The 13,824-nt window shown below is 26.1% G+C and overlaps 2 protein-coding genes across 2 annotated transcripts in view; both read left to right on the plus strand.

The window, feature by feature from the left end:
* The first annotated feature begins 1,636 nt into the window (after positions 1-1,636).
* On the plus strand, positions 1,637-11,478 carry LOC135924386 (uncharacterized). Its single transcript, XM_065459443.1, has 6 exons — positions 1,637-1,844; positions 1,899-2,280; positions 10,130-10,419; positions 11,123-11,188; positions 11,237-11,363; positions 11,420-11,478. Exons 1-6 carry the CDS (start codon positions 1,758-1,760, stop codon positions 11,476-11,478), a joined length of 1,011 nt encoding a protein of 336 aa, XP_065315515.1. The 5' UTR covers positions 1,637-1,757.
* Positions 11,479-11,538: 60 nt separating this feature from the next.
* LOC135923536 (uncharacterized) overlaps positions 11,539-13,824 on the plus strand; it is a 36,374-nt gene continuing 34,088 nt past the window's right edge. The window contains exons 1-2 of the mRNA XM_065458337.1: positions 11,539-12,104; positions 12,538-12,621. Of these exons, the coding sequence (XP_065314409.1) occupies positions 11,549-12,104; positions 12,538-12,621 (640 nt within the window). The 5' untranslated portion in view covers positions 11,539-11,548. The remainder of the gene's footprint in view (positions 12,105-12,537; positions 12,622-13,824) is intronic.

The raw sequence follows: 13,824 nt of genomic DNA on the forward strand, positions 1-13,824 counted from the left end.
GATAACTTTTTACTATTTGTTTATACGGAAAGTAAATATTTACTTTTTTGTAAAATTTTAAATTTAATTAACAGAATTAAATATAAGGGATAAAATATGAGAATAAATCTACTATATGTCTATAAAATAAATTAGAGAGACCGGGGCAGGTTGGCCATTCAATCCTTAATAAATTCAATAATATCAATCTGGATAAATAGAACATATGTTGAAGGTTCAAAGCAGTGGTATTTGAAATAGGTAATTATATATTTTAAACTATAACTTTAAAAAAAAATTGAATTTGAAAAGTTTTTTTTAGTACCTGGTTCAACAATAGGAGATAGTTGGAATAGGCCCACCAAAGAAATGAGTGTCTAAATGTTAAATTAATTTTTTTTTGGTATTATAAACACTATCAAGAGAAAAAAAATTTTTGAAATAAAGATTATCAAATAAATTTAAAAAAATTTTAAGGTACATTATTTAAGATAAAATATCAGATTCAATTTAATAGTAACAAATCAGCAACATTTATACCTGAGTCCTGGGGTATGAAAATAATTTTATATTAATTATTGCTATAAATCTCGTATGATTTTTTTTTCCAATCCATTATATCTACGATATTTAAACAATAGATTATCTAAATAGTAAAGTAAAATAAGAACTCGTTTGGCTACCGCCATACATACATTAGGCCCGTTTTTACACTAATTTTTTGGTATATATCATTTTTGATATTGAGAGGAGTCAAATTGGACATATAAATATTAATCAAATCAATTATTTATATATATACTAGATTGACGATTCATTCATTAAATGCATTTAATTGTCTATACATATGAGTCAGTTGAAACGTCATTTTGTGGTTAGCACGTCTATCTAATAGCATTATGTGCATTCATATAATGATCAATAAAGACAATTAGTAGAAGTGCAAACCACAAAATGGCGTTAGCTGACTTCTATGTAAGGACACTTTATCGCCAATCTAGTGGTATATATACATCATTCATTGGTATTAATATAACCCTTACTTATAATAATATTAAATATTAGTATAAGGAAGGACACAGATTGATTAAAGAGCTCATATTAAACAAGTTGCTCATTGTTTTAATCTTCCTTTTTTTTCTCTCATACATTAATGGTTTGTAATTTATCTTTATATATCCTTTTTTTAAAAATGTTTAACTACTTTTTTAAATATATAATTATCATAATATATTTTATTGGTTAGTTGATCTGTTATATATATTATTTTTTTAATAACATTTTATATTTCCTATATTTCTTATTTAACACAGATATTTTGATACATTATTTATTATTATATTTATCATTTATTTTCATTATTAAAATAAAAGAAGAAATATCTTTAGAAATAAATAACAATTTTAAAAAAAAAAAATTTTTATAATAAACTTCGAATATCTTTTTTAGCAAAAGTATCTTATCAAATTTTCTCAATTTTGACTTTTCTAAATTCTTGATTTTAAATATTATCATTTTATAAAAAGCTAAAAAAAATTTTATAAATTAAATGCGCTCGTTAAGTAGAGTTGAGGGAAATGAAAATGTTTTATACCAAAACTATAATAAAATTTTCGAAGATATTCTTGATTTTGACATTTCGTTTAAATATAATTTATTATCACATCCATAACGATCATGCAATTTGGATTGCTTGTTTGGTCTTTATTTGCTTTTTGGAAGGTTCGTATGAGGCGCCACCGAAAAATTATGTTACAAAGCTAGATCATGGATATTATATGACACTTAATCATGAACCGAATGTTTATGCCTTAAATAATTTATCGTTTAAAAATAAAAACAATGTTTATGTAAATCCGTTACAGGTAAAATATCTTAATGTCACCAACGATTTTAAACTCTATATTTTTTGTATTAAGGAGGAGCAGCTAAATAAAATTCTTAACTATAAGAAACCTATCATGAAAATTTATAGCCTCAACCCTAATTGTTCTTCTAATTTTATAAGCTATCGAATCTATCGCCAACGGGGTAAAAATGAGGATGCTGTAAAATATGTAAAATCCTTTACCCTTCACCACAATATATTATATTTTATTGAACCTGTTATTTTTTATGACTTATTCCAGAACTATGCTCAAACGATAGAAAACATCTTCTATCCTAATTCTATCAAATACCAAAATTTCTTAATTATCCTCAAAGCAGGTTCGTCGATCAAGGCAATTAGGCAAAATCGGTTTACAAATTTAGAATCAAAACCTTTCTATTTAGTATTCGGTGATCTTGATTATTTTACGAGTAAGTATTATATTTTTGTGTACGTCCCAAATCAGTTTTTTTTAAACTTTTCGATAGCTTTAAATCCTAAGCTTTTTTGGATATTGTATATTTTTTTAAAAATTAGAACTAGCGAAAAGTAGAAGTTTTAAGGAAAGAACAGGGTTGAACATAGGATAAAAAATTATTATAATTGCTTTTCCCTCTATATTTTTAATTATTTAAAAAAGATATAATTTTAAAAAAAAGGCTACACATTGCCGTTTTGGGAAAAAGGCGCCAGGTACCCCTTAAAATAGAAAGCTTGAGAGTGACCCTCCAAACATTTTAAAAAATTATACAAAAATTGAATGGGACGCAACTATTAAGAATATTAAATAATGGTTTAAAAATTAACACGATGAAAATATTACAAATTATTTTAACAAAATTTGGCACCCAAGATTTAAAGGTGCCCATATGTTTATATTTAATACTTGAGTCATTAATGGATTTAAAAGGACACAACAGTCTGAATATTATGCCATATATTCTAGATTCTGTTTTAAATATATCTTATTTTACTGATATCGAATGTTTCTTTTAATATAAATAGTATAAATACGCTATATTATGTTAATTATAATAATGGTCAACTTTTCGGACACACTTTTATTCTTTTTATACATTATAGATATAATAACTTTATTTATAATGTGTCCTGCAAAAGTTGTTTTTTTTATCATAGTTCTTAAATTAATTTTAATAAATAATTTATTTTTGTAGCTTAGAAATTTAATAGCCTAATTTAAGTTATAGTTATACTTATATATCTCTAAAATTTAATAGAGTTACCAATTTTGATTTATAAATTATCTAATAAGTTTACGAATCAATAAGATTGGTTGGATTCTTTTGAAATATAAATAAAGAACCGCACGGGTATTTTTTGATATGGGTAGGAATAAAAAAATTATTTTCACAATATGCCATAATAATTATCATGAGCTAAAATTTACCTTAACATAATTAAGAATTTAGCGGAATTATAATGATATGCATCATTAGTCATTTAGATGATACTTCAAAATCGGAATTCTTTTTTTGACAATTTTATTACATATCAACTTCAACTCACCCCCCCCCCCTCTCTCTTCTTTTTTAAAATATATATCTTCCATTAAACACCACCTGCCCCATTTTTTTCAAACATATAATATAAGTGTTAATGATCTGCATAGGGCCTAATATTTTAAGCCTTGCCCGATTTTTTTTTTAATTTGTCCTGTCCGGCCCCAACCTGTTAAGACTATTTGATTTGTCCTCCCAGCCTTGCCCGAATTTATTTTAAATATGAAAATTTATTTTTTTTCAATAGAGTTTTACATTTATACATTGAACATAATCGAGTTTTTAATTATTCTACAAACAAATGAAAAATATTGACCTTTTGTTTCTCACAAAAATTTTAAAATATATTTTATTAAAAAATTTAAGCCCAGTCCAGCCCGAATATTTTAAATCTTAGTCCCTTCCCAGCCTGAAATAAATCTATATTTCTTGAATTTTCTTGCTTTACCTGATTCTAGACATTCTCATTTCCTTAATTCGACGTTTTTCTAATCTTCAATATTCAAGATTATTAAAACTCTGGTCCTATATACCCCTTTGACCCTTGAATTTTGGTGTCATCTTTTATCCTACATTTTAATTGTCTTCCTATTTCAATCAAACGACCTTTATTATCTCCCTTCTATAGGATTGGCAAATCTGTCAATTGACCTGAAAAGTATTTGACCTGGTCAAATATGATGAAATACTCTAAAAAATCTATAGAAAATTTTTTTTAAATATGTTTGAAAAAAGAAAAAACAATATAAATAAATGTGAACACAATGCTGTTTATTTATTGGGTCCCCTATAACAAGGGAAGTATCACACTAGTAGTAAATTTATTGAATGATGTGATATAATACAATTAGGCATTTTATATGGTGGTGATGATCAAAATATTTTAAGTGATATTTTAAATTTCAGAAGTAAAAGCGGCATGTTTAATAGCAAATTATGTGGAAAGCAGTAACTTTTATAAGAAACAACCAGATTCTGGTCTCAAGTTAGTGAAATGAGCTTTGCCCATTAAGTGAAGTGACATTTTATTAAAGATTCTACTTCTTTTACAGAAAGACAGTGGTCGACTTGTGTTAATATTATTATTAAACAGAAATAGATTGAAGATATCGAGAACAGGAAAATTGATTAAAAAATATTAAAGAAAATGATTATTGAATATGAATCAGAACAAAAATCTGCCATGAAGAGCTAAACATCAGTTATTAAAATAAATTTAAAATATATTATAAAATTTATATTATGGATTCATATTATATATAAAGTAAAGTTAATAATTAACTTAAAACACATTTATTTCAATTTGACCATATTTGGTCGGTCATATATCGGCAAAACGTTGACAGCCTGCTTCTAAATAAGCAATATTCTATTATGTCTGACTTAAAATACTATTATTGTTCCTTTTAGCGTGCCTTGGCAATAAAATTAATAATTATGTATTTTAAAACAACCATTTAATAGTTGGATATCCCAAAAGTTTGGAGTTTGATATAGGAAATATTTAGCAAATATTTTTTGATTCCTCGCATTTCTTTTGGTTATTATTTCAAAGTTAATAGCAATTAGTGCTCTCTAAATTCCATTTTCAGACCGAATCAGACTCAATTTTTTTAGACTAGCCCAGCCATAAGTTATTTATTTAAATCCAGCTCAAAATATTTATGGTTTTACCTAAATTTATAAAAAATACAATGAAAATCACTAATTTTTTATAGATAGTGAAGCTATTCGATCAACATTTTCATAAATCACTTCACAGTGTTTCTTTGTGGAATTAAGTTTTCAAAGAATGTGCTGATTCTTAAAATGTCCATAAATAATCATGATAATATAACTAATATAATAAAAAATTATGAGATTTTCCTGAATAATTTTTTTAATATGTTTTAAATTGTTACAAAGACCAAATATATTATTTTTTAGCCATTGCCCAAACCAAACTGATAATAGGGGAGACCGGGGCACAAAGGATAATTTCGATTTTATATTTAAAATAATACTGCCCAAAGTTTCAAAAATACACCTTATGTAGATAATTATGATATACATTTATGACGAATAATATTTTTATTTCCTTTATGTCCAATCAATATAATTTTATATATTTAAAAATATGTATTTATTTTTATACCCTAAAAATAACTAAATTTATTACTATTTTTTCACCTAGATTTTAAATATTAAATTTAAGTACTATTAAATATAATATATCCAATGAAAATCTAAACCTTATTCTATCGTCTATGTGAGTTTAATAATAAAATTTACTATTTGTATTTTCTGTTGCATTATTTGGAGTAACTAAGGGCATATCGGACATAGATATAGGGCCATTTATATCGATCAAATTATTATTTCAATAATTCCAACACAAACTTATTCAAAGAAATGGATTGAATTAAGTTATGATGCATATAAATTTAGCTAGGCAATTAAATTATATGAATCTAAAGTAAGGGATTTGGTAAAATATAATTTATTTTATTGTTATCATTTAGGTATCCGTCCAGAACTAATATTATAAGATTATATTAGCAAATATATAAAATAGGTTGTCAATTAGCTTTAGCAACCAGAAGGTAGTATGTCCTATGTACCCTGTTTTTCTTCGTTTAATAATTTCAAATATTTTAAAATATTTAAATTATTTTTAAAAATTAGGGAAAAATGATAACTAGCTCAAATAGAGTCATTTGTCAAGACTTTTCGAGAATATTTACAGATTCTATGAAGATTTTTAGTCTCCCCTATTTCAAATGTTGTTATAGACATATGTAATCTAAAACATATCAAAATGTAAGATATATTAAAAATTACACTAGGCATATCAACCAGATTACGACAATAAAATAAAGCTGTTATCATGAAAATATTGTCATAAAATATTAATTAAAAATGGAATGAAACTTTCATTGTTAGTTGGACTATAAAATTGTTTAAACTGTTAAAATTTGTTATTAAATGATACAATAAAAACCTATAAAAAAAGTTGTGAACCGTCTTTAATTTAATCAATTTTTCATACTACAAAATTTTAGACTAAAGATTTTAGGCAAATCTTATTTAATATTGTGCATCAAAGGCTTAACGACACCCCTGCAACATACTTGGCGAGAGAGGCAAGCTAAATTATTGCCGATACAGAGATCTCAGAGGTCTCAATCTCATAAAATAAAATATCTGGAGGAGCAGGATTGCCTCAGGTAGAAAATGTTAATAAGAGGGTTTGTAAGAAATAGAAAGCAAATTATTAAAATGGGCGATTAAAGGATTGTTAAGGAGCGCATAATGAAAGAAAGAAAGTTTGAGGTTGGCACTGGTGGGAAGGTATAATCGCCAGAAATTTTAACCTATATTATTTCGACAACTAATAAAATGTTATGTATGTTCCAAGAGAAAAGTGAATCCACCAAGCAGTGTTGTTAAACGCTTAAAAGTAGCGTGCTATCGCTACCGCTATCGTTTATAAATGAGTAGCGAGCTATTAGCTACTTTTAAAAAAAAGTACGCTATTTTGATTTTTTTTTAAAAATATTTTTTACATAACTTTAGTTCCACAAATAAAATATTGGTATAAAAACATGACTATAATTTGTTACATATATATATAACTTATTCAATATTGCACTTTAATAATAATAACATTTCGGTACTGTCATCCCCAAGTCTAGAACGACGATCAGAAAGTATAAGCTTTGCTATACTAAATAATATGTTCAGCACTAGCACTTGAGGGCAACGCAGTATTAAATTTAATAAACACACTTTTTATATAAAAAAAATCATCAAAGATATTTAAATGAGTATTTTTAGATTTAAAAAAAGCATCTAGAGGTATTATTATTTCAAAAAAATTGTCTATGGAAGGGCGCGGTTTCGATCTAGCTATAGTATTAGTATCGTGGTTAGGCATGACATTTTTTAACGTTACCATCAGCCTATCAAGTTGCCCTTTAGATTCAGTCAAATTAATGTATGGCCAATTTAACTTGAAACTAGGATGAACGATACCAGCTATTACATTATCATCATATCTGGAAATCTAATTTATATAAAGCGATTGTATTAATTATAAAATAAGAAGAATACCTTTTTAATTTTCAAAATTTAAATTTATCTGAGATTTAAATTCATTTATAAAAAAAATATTAAAATAGCATTAAATTGTAAATAAAGATTTTAAAAATATAATTATTATGGTAATTAATAATATATTAATTTTGAATTTTATATTAATACTATATATTAATATTATAGATTGTGTTGTAAATTAAGCCAATTTAAATTATGGCTAATCAAGTAATAAATCATTCATTTTATATAATTGTATAATAGGAAATAAAAATAGTTTTGTCCTTTTCTCAATGCCTTTTAGCCTAGACTCTACCAGTGGTTGGCAAAATTTTCTAGCATTGAAACCGATATCCAGTAGTTATTTTTTCTTCAAGATTAAAGTATTTTTTGAATTTTGGTAAAGGATAATCTATATTTTTCTCATTTCCCAAAAAAAATTCGCTATCTTTAACAATCTCACACATTTTTAATAACTAGATTTATAATGCTAACTAGATTTATAATGTATATTTTTAAATATAAATGTAAATTTCAAAATTAAATTAAATAAAAGGATTATAATTTTAGATTTAATAAAAAATATATTTTAATAATTTTTAGATGTATTTATTACTTACTAAATTAGTAGCGAGCTACCGCTATCGCTATTTTCTAAAAAAGGTAGTCATCTAAAGCTACCGCTACTGAAAAAAGTAGCGCGCTATTTTAACAACACTGCCACCAAGCCAAGTCAAAATAAAAAACTGTCTCTCTTTCGAAGGGATCTGATGATATTTTTCTGGTGACAGTTATCGTTTAATAATCTAAAAATCTCCATAGGTAAACTCTCTTGATAAGGACGTTATAGAGGATATGGTGAAGCGAGATTTTACTACTATTAGCATTTGTCAATGCTTTCCTGCCGGTTTGCCACATTTGAGACAGATGTGAGATAACATTACATTGTAAAAAAATTAGTGCAGAAGACTGAACTCTGTTACTTAGCTCAAGACACAATTTGTTTGAGAGGGAATCGCTTTTAAAAATTGTTAAGACTTCTCATCTAGATATATGGAACAAGCCTGCCCAGTATCTTAATCTTTTTGTGGTAGGTGGATGGTATAAGGCATTCCTATTGTCAGAAGATTTCGAAATGTATTGGGTTTCATATGTGGAAAAGTAAATTTAAGAATGAATTCCCAAACTACAATTCTTATAGTGTGGTTTACAGTCAAGAAGATCAATCAAGGTGTGAGTTGTGATTTTCTGACCTTAGTAAGCAATTTGCAATATAATATTTCACCAATAGTTTTTTGCATCTTTCAAATATTTTTAATTGACGATTAAACTAAGAGAAGATGTCTCAATATTTTTTTAAAAAAGTTATTGATTTATATTACGATTTTGATATCTTAGTAAAAAAACACATGTAAACTATTTTTAATATTATTAAATAAATAGCAACTTTCTTTATAAATAATATATGAGTAAATTGATGTTCAAATTCAAGAGAAGATTGATTAATAAAATATAGATATTAAATTTTTTTTTTAACAGCACTTAAAACCTGTAATATTTTGTGTATATGTTAGCGTCAATGTGTTTTTTCCGGCAATGATTTTTTTCAGCTTTTATTCGTTTTTGAGCGCGTTTTTTTAATTTAAAATTTTGATTTTACCGGAAGTATTCCAGCATGTTACTCTTATGAATTGTAGACAATTTATAAAAAAATTATATAGAAAATTTAATATAAATTATATTAAGTTTAAAATTCATGGAAAAATTGTCTGAAATTCATAGGGTAGGTATTCCAAACATCATGGAATACATTTTCTCTGATTTTTAAATTTTTAAAAACGAGCTCAAAAAATGATTTAAAGTTGAAAATAACACATTGCCGGAAAAAGCACATTGACGCTAACATATATATTTTAGATCATTAAATAAATTTTAAAATTAGGCGCACGAGCAGAAAAGGTATAACTTAGTCATGAATTGTCAGGGCCGTAACTACTGCATAAATATTAACTAATTCATATATTGGGCTATTTATTCACGATTTCTATTATAAAAATGACAAACTTAATATAATTAGCTTATGAAAAATATTACAGCATCAATATAATCTAAATACGCGATTCCAAAAAAATTTTGTGGTCCATTTGTAAGTGCCCCATAAACGCAAAAGTTATATTTTAGTTACGATCAAGTTCTTAAGTCTCATTTGAAAAAATTTTGCATGAACTTAATAATGATCGATTTCGCCCCGAATAAAAATATCCCAGGTTTGAATGGTTGCAAAAAATTGGTTCATGCTCACGAAATTCCAACAAAGCAACTTCAAACTTTTGAGCTCCAAACTTTATTTAAATTTTAGGACCCTGCTAACCTTTAAAAAAAAATTTATTTAATACTTTACAAACTCTTTCACTTTGAAATTGCTCCTCTGGGTAAGATTCCATAAAAATCAATAAACACCGTATAAATATATATAATAATATTATTATTTACAAAATGTGTATTAAATTAAAACTAAATTTTTATCGCATTATATATATATCTCAAGAGATTTTGCTGCTATTAGTAAGTATTACTTTGCTATAGATGTATAATATCTATTATGGTTATATAATAATAATAATTTCGTATATTTCATTATTAATAGTATAAAAAATTATTTTATTAAAAATTCTTACGATGATAGATAACTCACAGAACCAACTTTTATTCCATACAATGCTTCACTTAAATATAGTAACAACGGAGAATTTCTTTAAGCAGGAGAAAATTGAAATAGATCTTATAGGTAAATTTCTATCAAAAATTTGCAATATATTCGTTAATAAAACGTGTCAGCAAACTCCTGATTGTCCCACAGGGCTAAGTGATGGTCCTCACGGGGGCAGAAATATGCATCATAATGAATCAATCAACTATACAAATCAATCGATCATTCTTTCGAGTCCGGATAAATATTCTGTCAAGTATTTTGATGTAATCGTAAATTATAAGTTTAAAAAGTTTTAGGGTTAATTTTTTTCTGAAAAACATTTTAATTTGAGTACTATTGAATTACTAAAAACCAATCCCGCAAAAATATAGTAATAAAATAACTTCTAATCTTATTTTGGCAGATAAAATATATTATAACCGAAAGTTAATAAGTTTTGAAATAATCAAAATGCACCTATATATTATGTAATATCTATTTGGATAAGTTGTCAATTATAAGCTTTGTTTTGAAATGAATAATAAATTAATTGCGGGTTTTTATGGTGAGACGTTTGTTTTTATGTTTAAAATTTCTACCCCCTACCGTTAATTTAGGCTTAGGCCACTGATTATTAATTTTTCATATCTCCCTAATATTTCGTTGAGGTCATCACTGAGACCTTAAAAATGTTCAAAACATACCTGGGTTTTGCATAAAGGTGATGCGAAATGCCGTAATGTGTAAGCTTGATTTTGAACTTTTTTATCTCTTATCTAGAAGAGCATATTATGACTTTTATACGAAAGGTTTTCCGAATAGGACAAATTCTTCGAATAGTTTTATCTTATTTAAATTTTCAATGTTTTAAATGTTTGAAAACACTGCTATAAGGTCTTTTAGTAAATTTTGCTTTTAATTTTAACTTAATATAATTTATAATCGTTCCATATATTTTTATAAAATAATATGAAATTAATTTATTAGATGTCTCACTATATTCGTCAGGCAATCAGTGATTATGGTGATTCCTCCTTTTATGTCGAAAACCTGGTAATTGATAAATCCATCATTAGCAATATAAGCGATAATAATTCTAAGAATTATAAAATCACAGATGCAAAGAACGATTCGAAAAAGCTCAAACTTCATAAACGAAGCATTTTTTCAACATATTTCGAGAGCCATCTAAGGAGAAAGGATTATATTCGTTTCGGTGGGATAAATGGTTATTTTAAATTAAAATCCTCTTTTCCCCAAAATTTGAAAACAATATCATTTCAGTTGTCAAATATAAAACTCCCAGGCATATTACTCACTTACATTATACCTTTCAATGCTAACAAAATGCATGATATAAATTCTACTAATCAATATTTCACCATGATTGCAATATTAGAAATAGTAGGAGGTATGCTGAGGTTGATAGTAGTAAAAAATGCATTTGACCAATTAGAAATGTTGGGAAGGGTTCAGATTCCCATACCAGAAGATATCAATAGTCAGTATTATATAAACAAAGGTGAAATATCTTATGGTGATTTTTCTTTCGTTCACATGCCCCACACTCATGATACAACTAATGATGATAATCTAAAAGTGAATTCTTTAATATGTGAAGATAAAACTGATTGTATTGTTCGTTTAACATTTAATTATTCAAAGATCGAATTTTCCTTCAAACATAACGACTTAATTATCAACAGCGAGTTAAATTTGCCCTTAAACCAAAACTTTTATATATCATCGAAGAATAAAGCAGACAGAATTTCCGAGTTATACTTGGGTAATCCACCAGCCCTTGCCAAGTTACTCAAAAATAGAGATTTATTTAAACCTAAAGAAATATGGTCAATGGCATTGAATAATCATTTCAAGGGATGTTTAACCAATTTATTTATAAATGAAGAACCTTTGAATATTAATGCTGTTTTGGCAGTAGAAAAAGATAAAAATAATGTGTCCTTTGGTAAGTAATTTTTACTATAAATGAAAACTGGGTCAACCAGATTTTAAACTAGGACACCCTATTTTGATTTGTTTTAGGTTTTTATATTAAATATATTTTTTCAGTACAAATAAAACAATGATCATTTACCGTTTGCGTATTTCTTACTAGACTTTTTCTTTTTTAGACTGTCCAGAGGAAGTTATATAGATGCTAAACAGAAGACTGTTTAGAAATAAGACTAACCAAGACATGGCCTGAATTCGATGATTAAGGATTTATTAGCTTTTTAGAAGTTTTTAATTATTGATATAAGGAACTCATTCAACTTTTTATCGATAGATAATGGATTGATTCTATAACTTATATTTTTATTCATATCATGATTAAGAGCATTCAAATTTATTTGAGTAAAATATATTTTAAAAAAATTAAACATAAATTATCACAAAAGGTTGCAATTATTCATGTGTCAGAAATATTGAAGGATGTGGACATCCTATTTCATTTAAACAAAATGAAAACAAACTCAAAAAAGGTTATTATTTTAAAATAAACATAAACAATGATCATCTATTTTATCATTTTTAAGTAAAAAAAAACGATTTTTTGGCATGACAATCCAATAAGATTTTCAAAGAATTGAACATATATTAGAAATTATATATAAAAATACATATTCACATCAATTTTAAGGTTGTTAAGCTCAAGAGTTAAAAAGTTATTCGCAGTAACATTGTTAGGCAATCTCTTTACCCTTGTCTTCCCTATGTGGGTACAATTTATTAGCCCAATTGCTTATTTAAAAGTTAACCTATCATTGCCTTGCCTTGCATTAACATTAATTGGCCTGTTCAGGCATCTTTAGGTTCTCCGTATTACAGTTAGGCCAGTATTAATCTAACAGGAGCTTGTATTGGCTAAATATGAAACCCGAAATATAATTGGTTTGGACTTTGATATTTCTCATAGTTTTCGGTACCCACCCCCTTTAATTTTAAAACTATGATATTTTAAATTTTAAAAAATCTAAAACCAGAGTGTCGAACATTTTGATGTATATAGGTTTGGTTAAGGTTCCAGGAAAATAAAATTATATAGGCTCGGTTCAGGTCAAGAAATTAAATTTAATTAGGTACGATTTGGTTTTATAAATTTTTAATGAAGGTTCATAAATTAAATAATTTTTACCTTATTTTATGATAAATTTAAAGAAATTAGAATAATAAAACAGAGTTTAAAATTGACCCAAAATTTTATTGTTAGTTTTTATTCGTGTATTATATTATGATTGCATCGTATAATTAAAATTAAATCTAATATATCACTGTCCAATCTTGTTATTTGTGGTGATAAAATATTGTTGGCTATGGTTGCTAATAAATAGAATTCGCGCTCTAATTTTCTTCTATTCCAAATATACAAGATTATTAGTTTTTTTTTTATTAATCCATTTGATGCCCTAAAAACATTTATAATGATACCTATTAATCGCTCTTGTTTTTTACATGATATACTTTGACATTTGTTATTTCTTTCTTTTGCAATAAGGATTTAAAATCGTCCTCGAATTAAGGATAATAATTAATAGAAGGAAATGAGTATTCTAATGCCTTAATTATATGCAGAGTTTGTATTAGATATTTTCTAGCTTTGCCATTTAATAATAACAGGGTGTTAAAGTATCTAGATACTGTATCTGGATATGAAAATGTGGTATCTGTATCTAGATAGATTTTTT

This window comes from Gordionus sp. m RMFG-2023, chromosome 2 (assembly GCF_954871325.1).
Source record: "Gordionus sp. m RMFG-2023 chromosome 2, tfGorSpeb1-WG-v2, whole genome shotgun sequence".
In the NCBI taxonomy this organism is placed as follows: domain Eukaryota; kingdom Metazoa; phylum Nematomorpha; class Gordioida; order Chordodea; family Parachordodidae; genus Gordionus; species Gordionus sp. m RMFG-2023.

Bases quoted from the DNA above. Each gene is read 5' to 3' on its own strand.
- LOC135924386 (XM_065459443.1), top strand. From the start codon at position 1,758: ATGACACTTAATCATGAACCGAATGTTTATGCCTTAAATAATTTATCG. The intron at 2,281-10,129 runs GTAAGTATTATA...TTACGATGATAG, and splicing joins TGATCTTGATTATTTTACGA to ATAACTCACAGAACCAACTT. The intron at 11,364-11,419 runs GTTATTTTAAAT...ATATCATTTCAG, and splicing joins TCGTTTCGGTGGGATAAATG to TTGTCAAATATAAAACTCCC.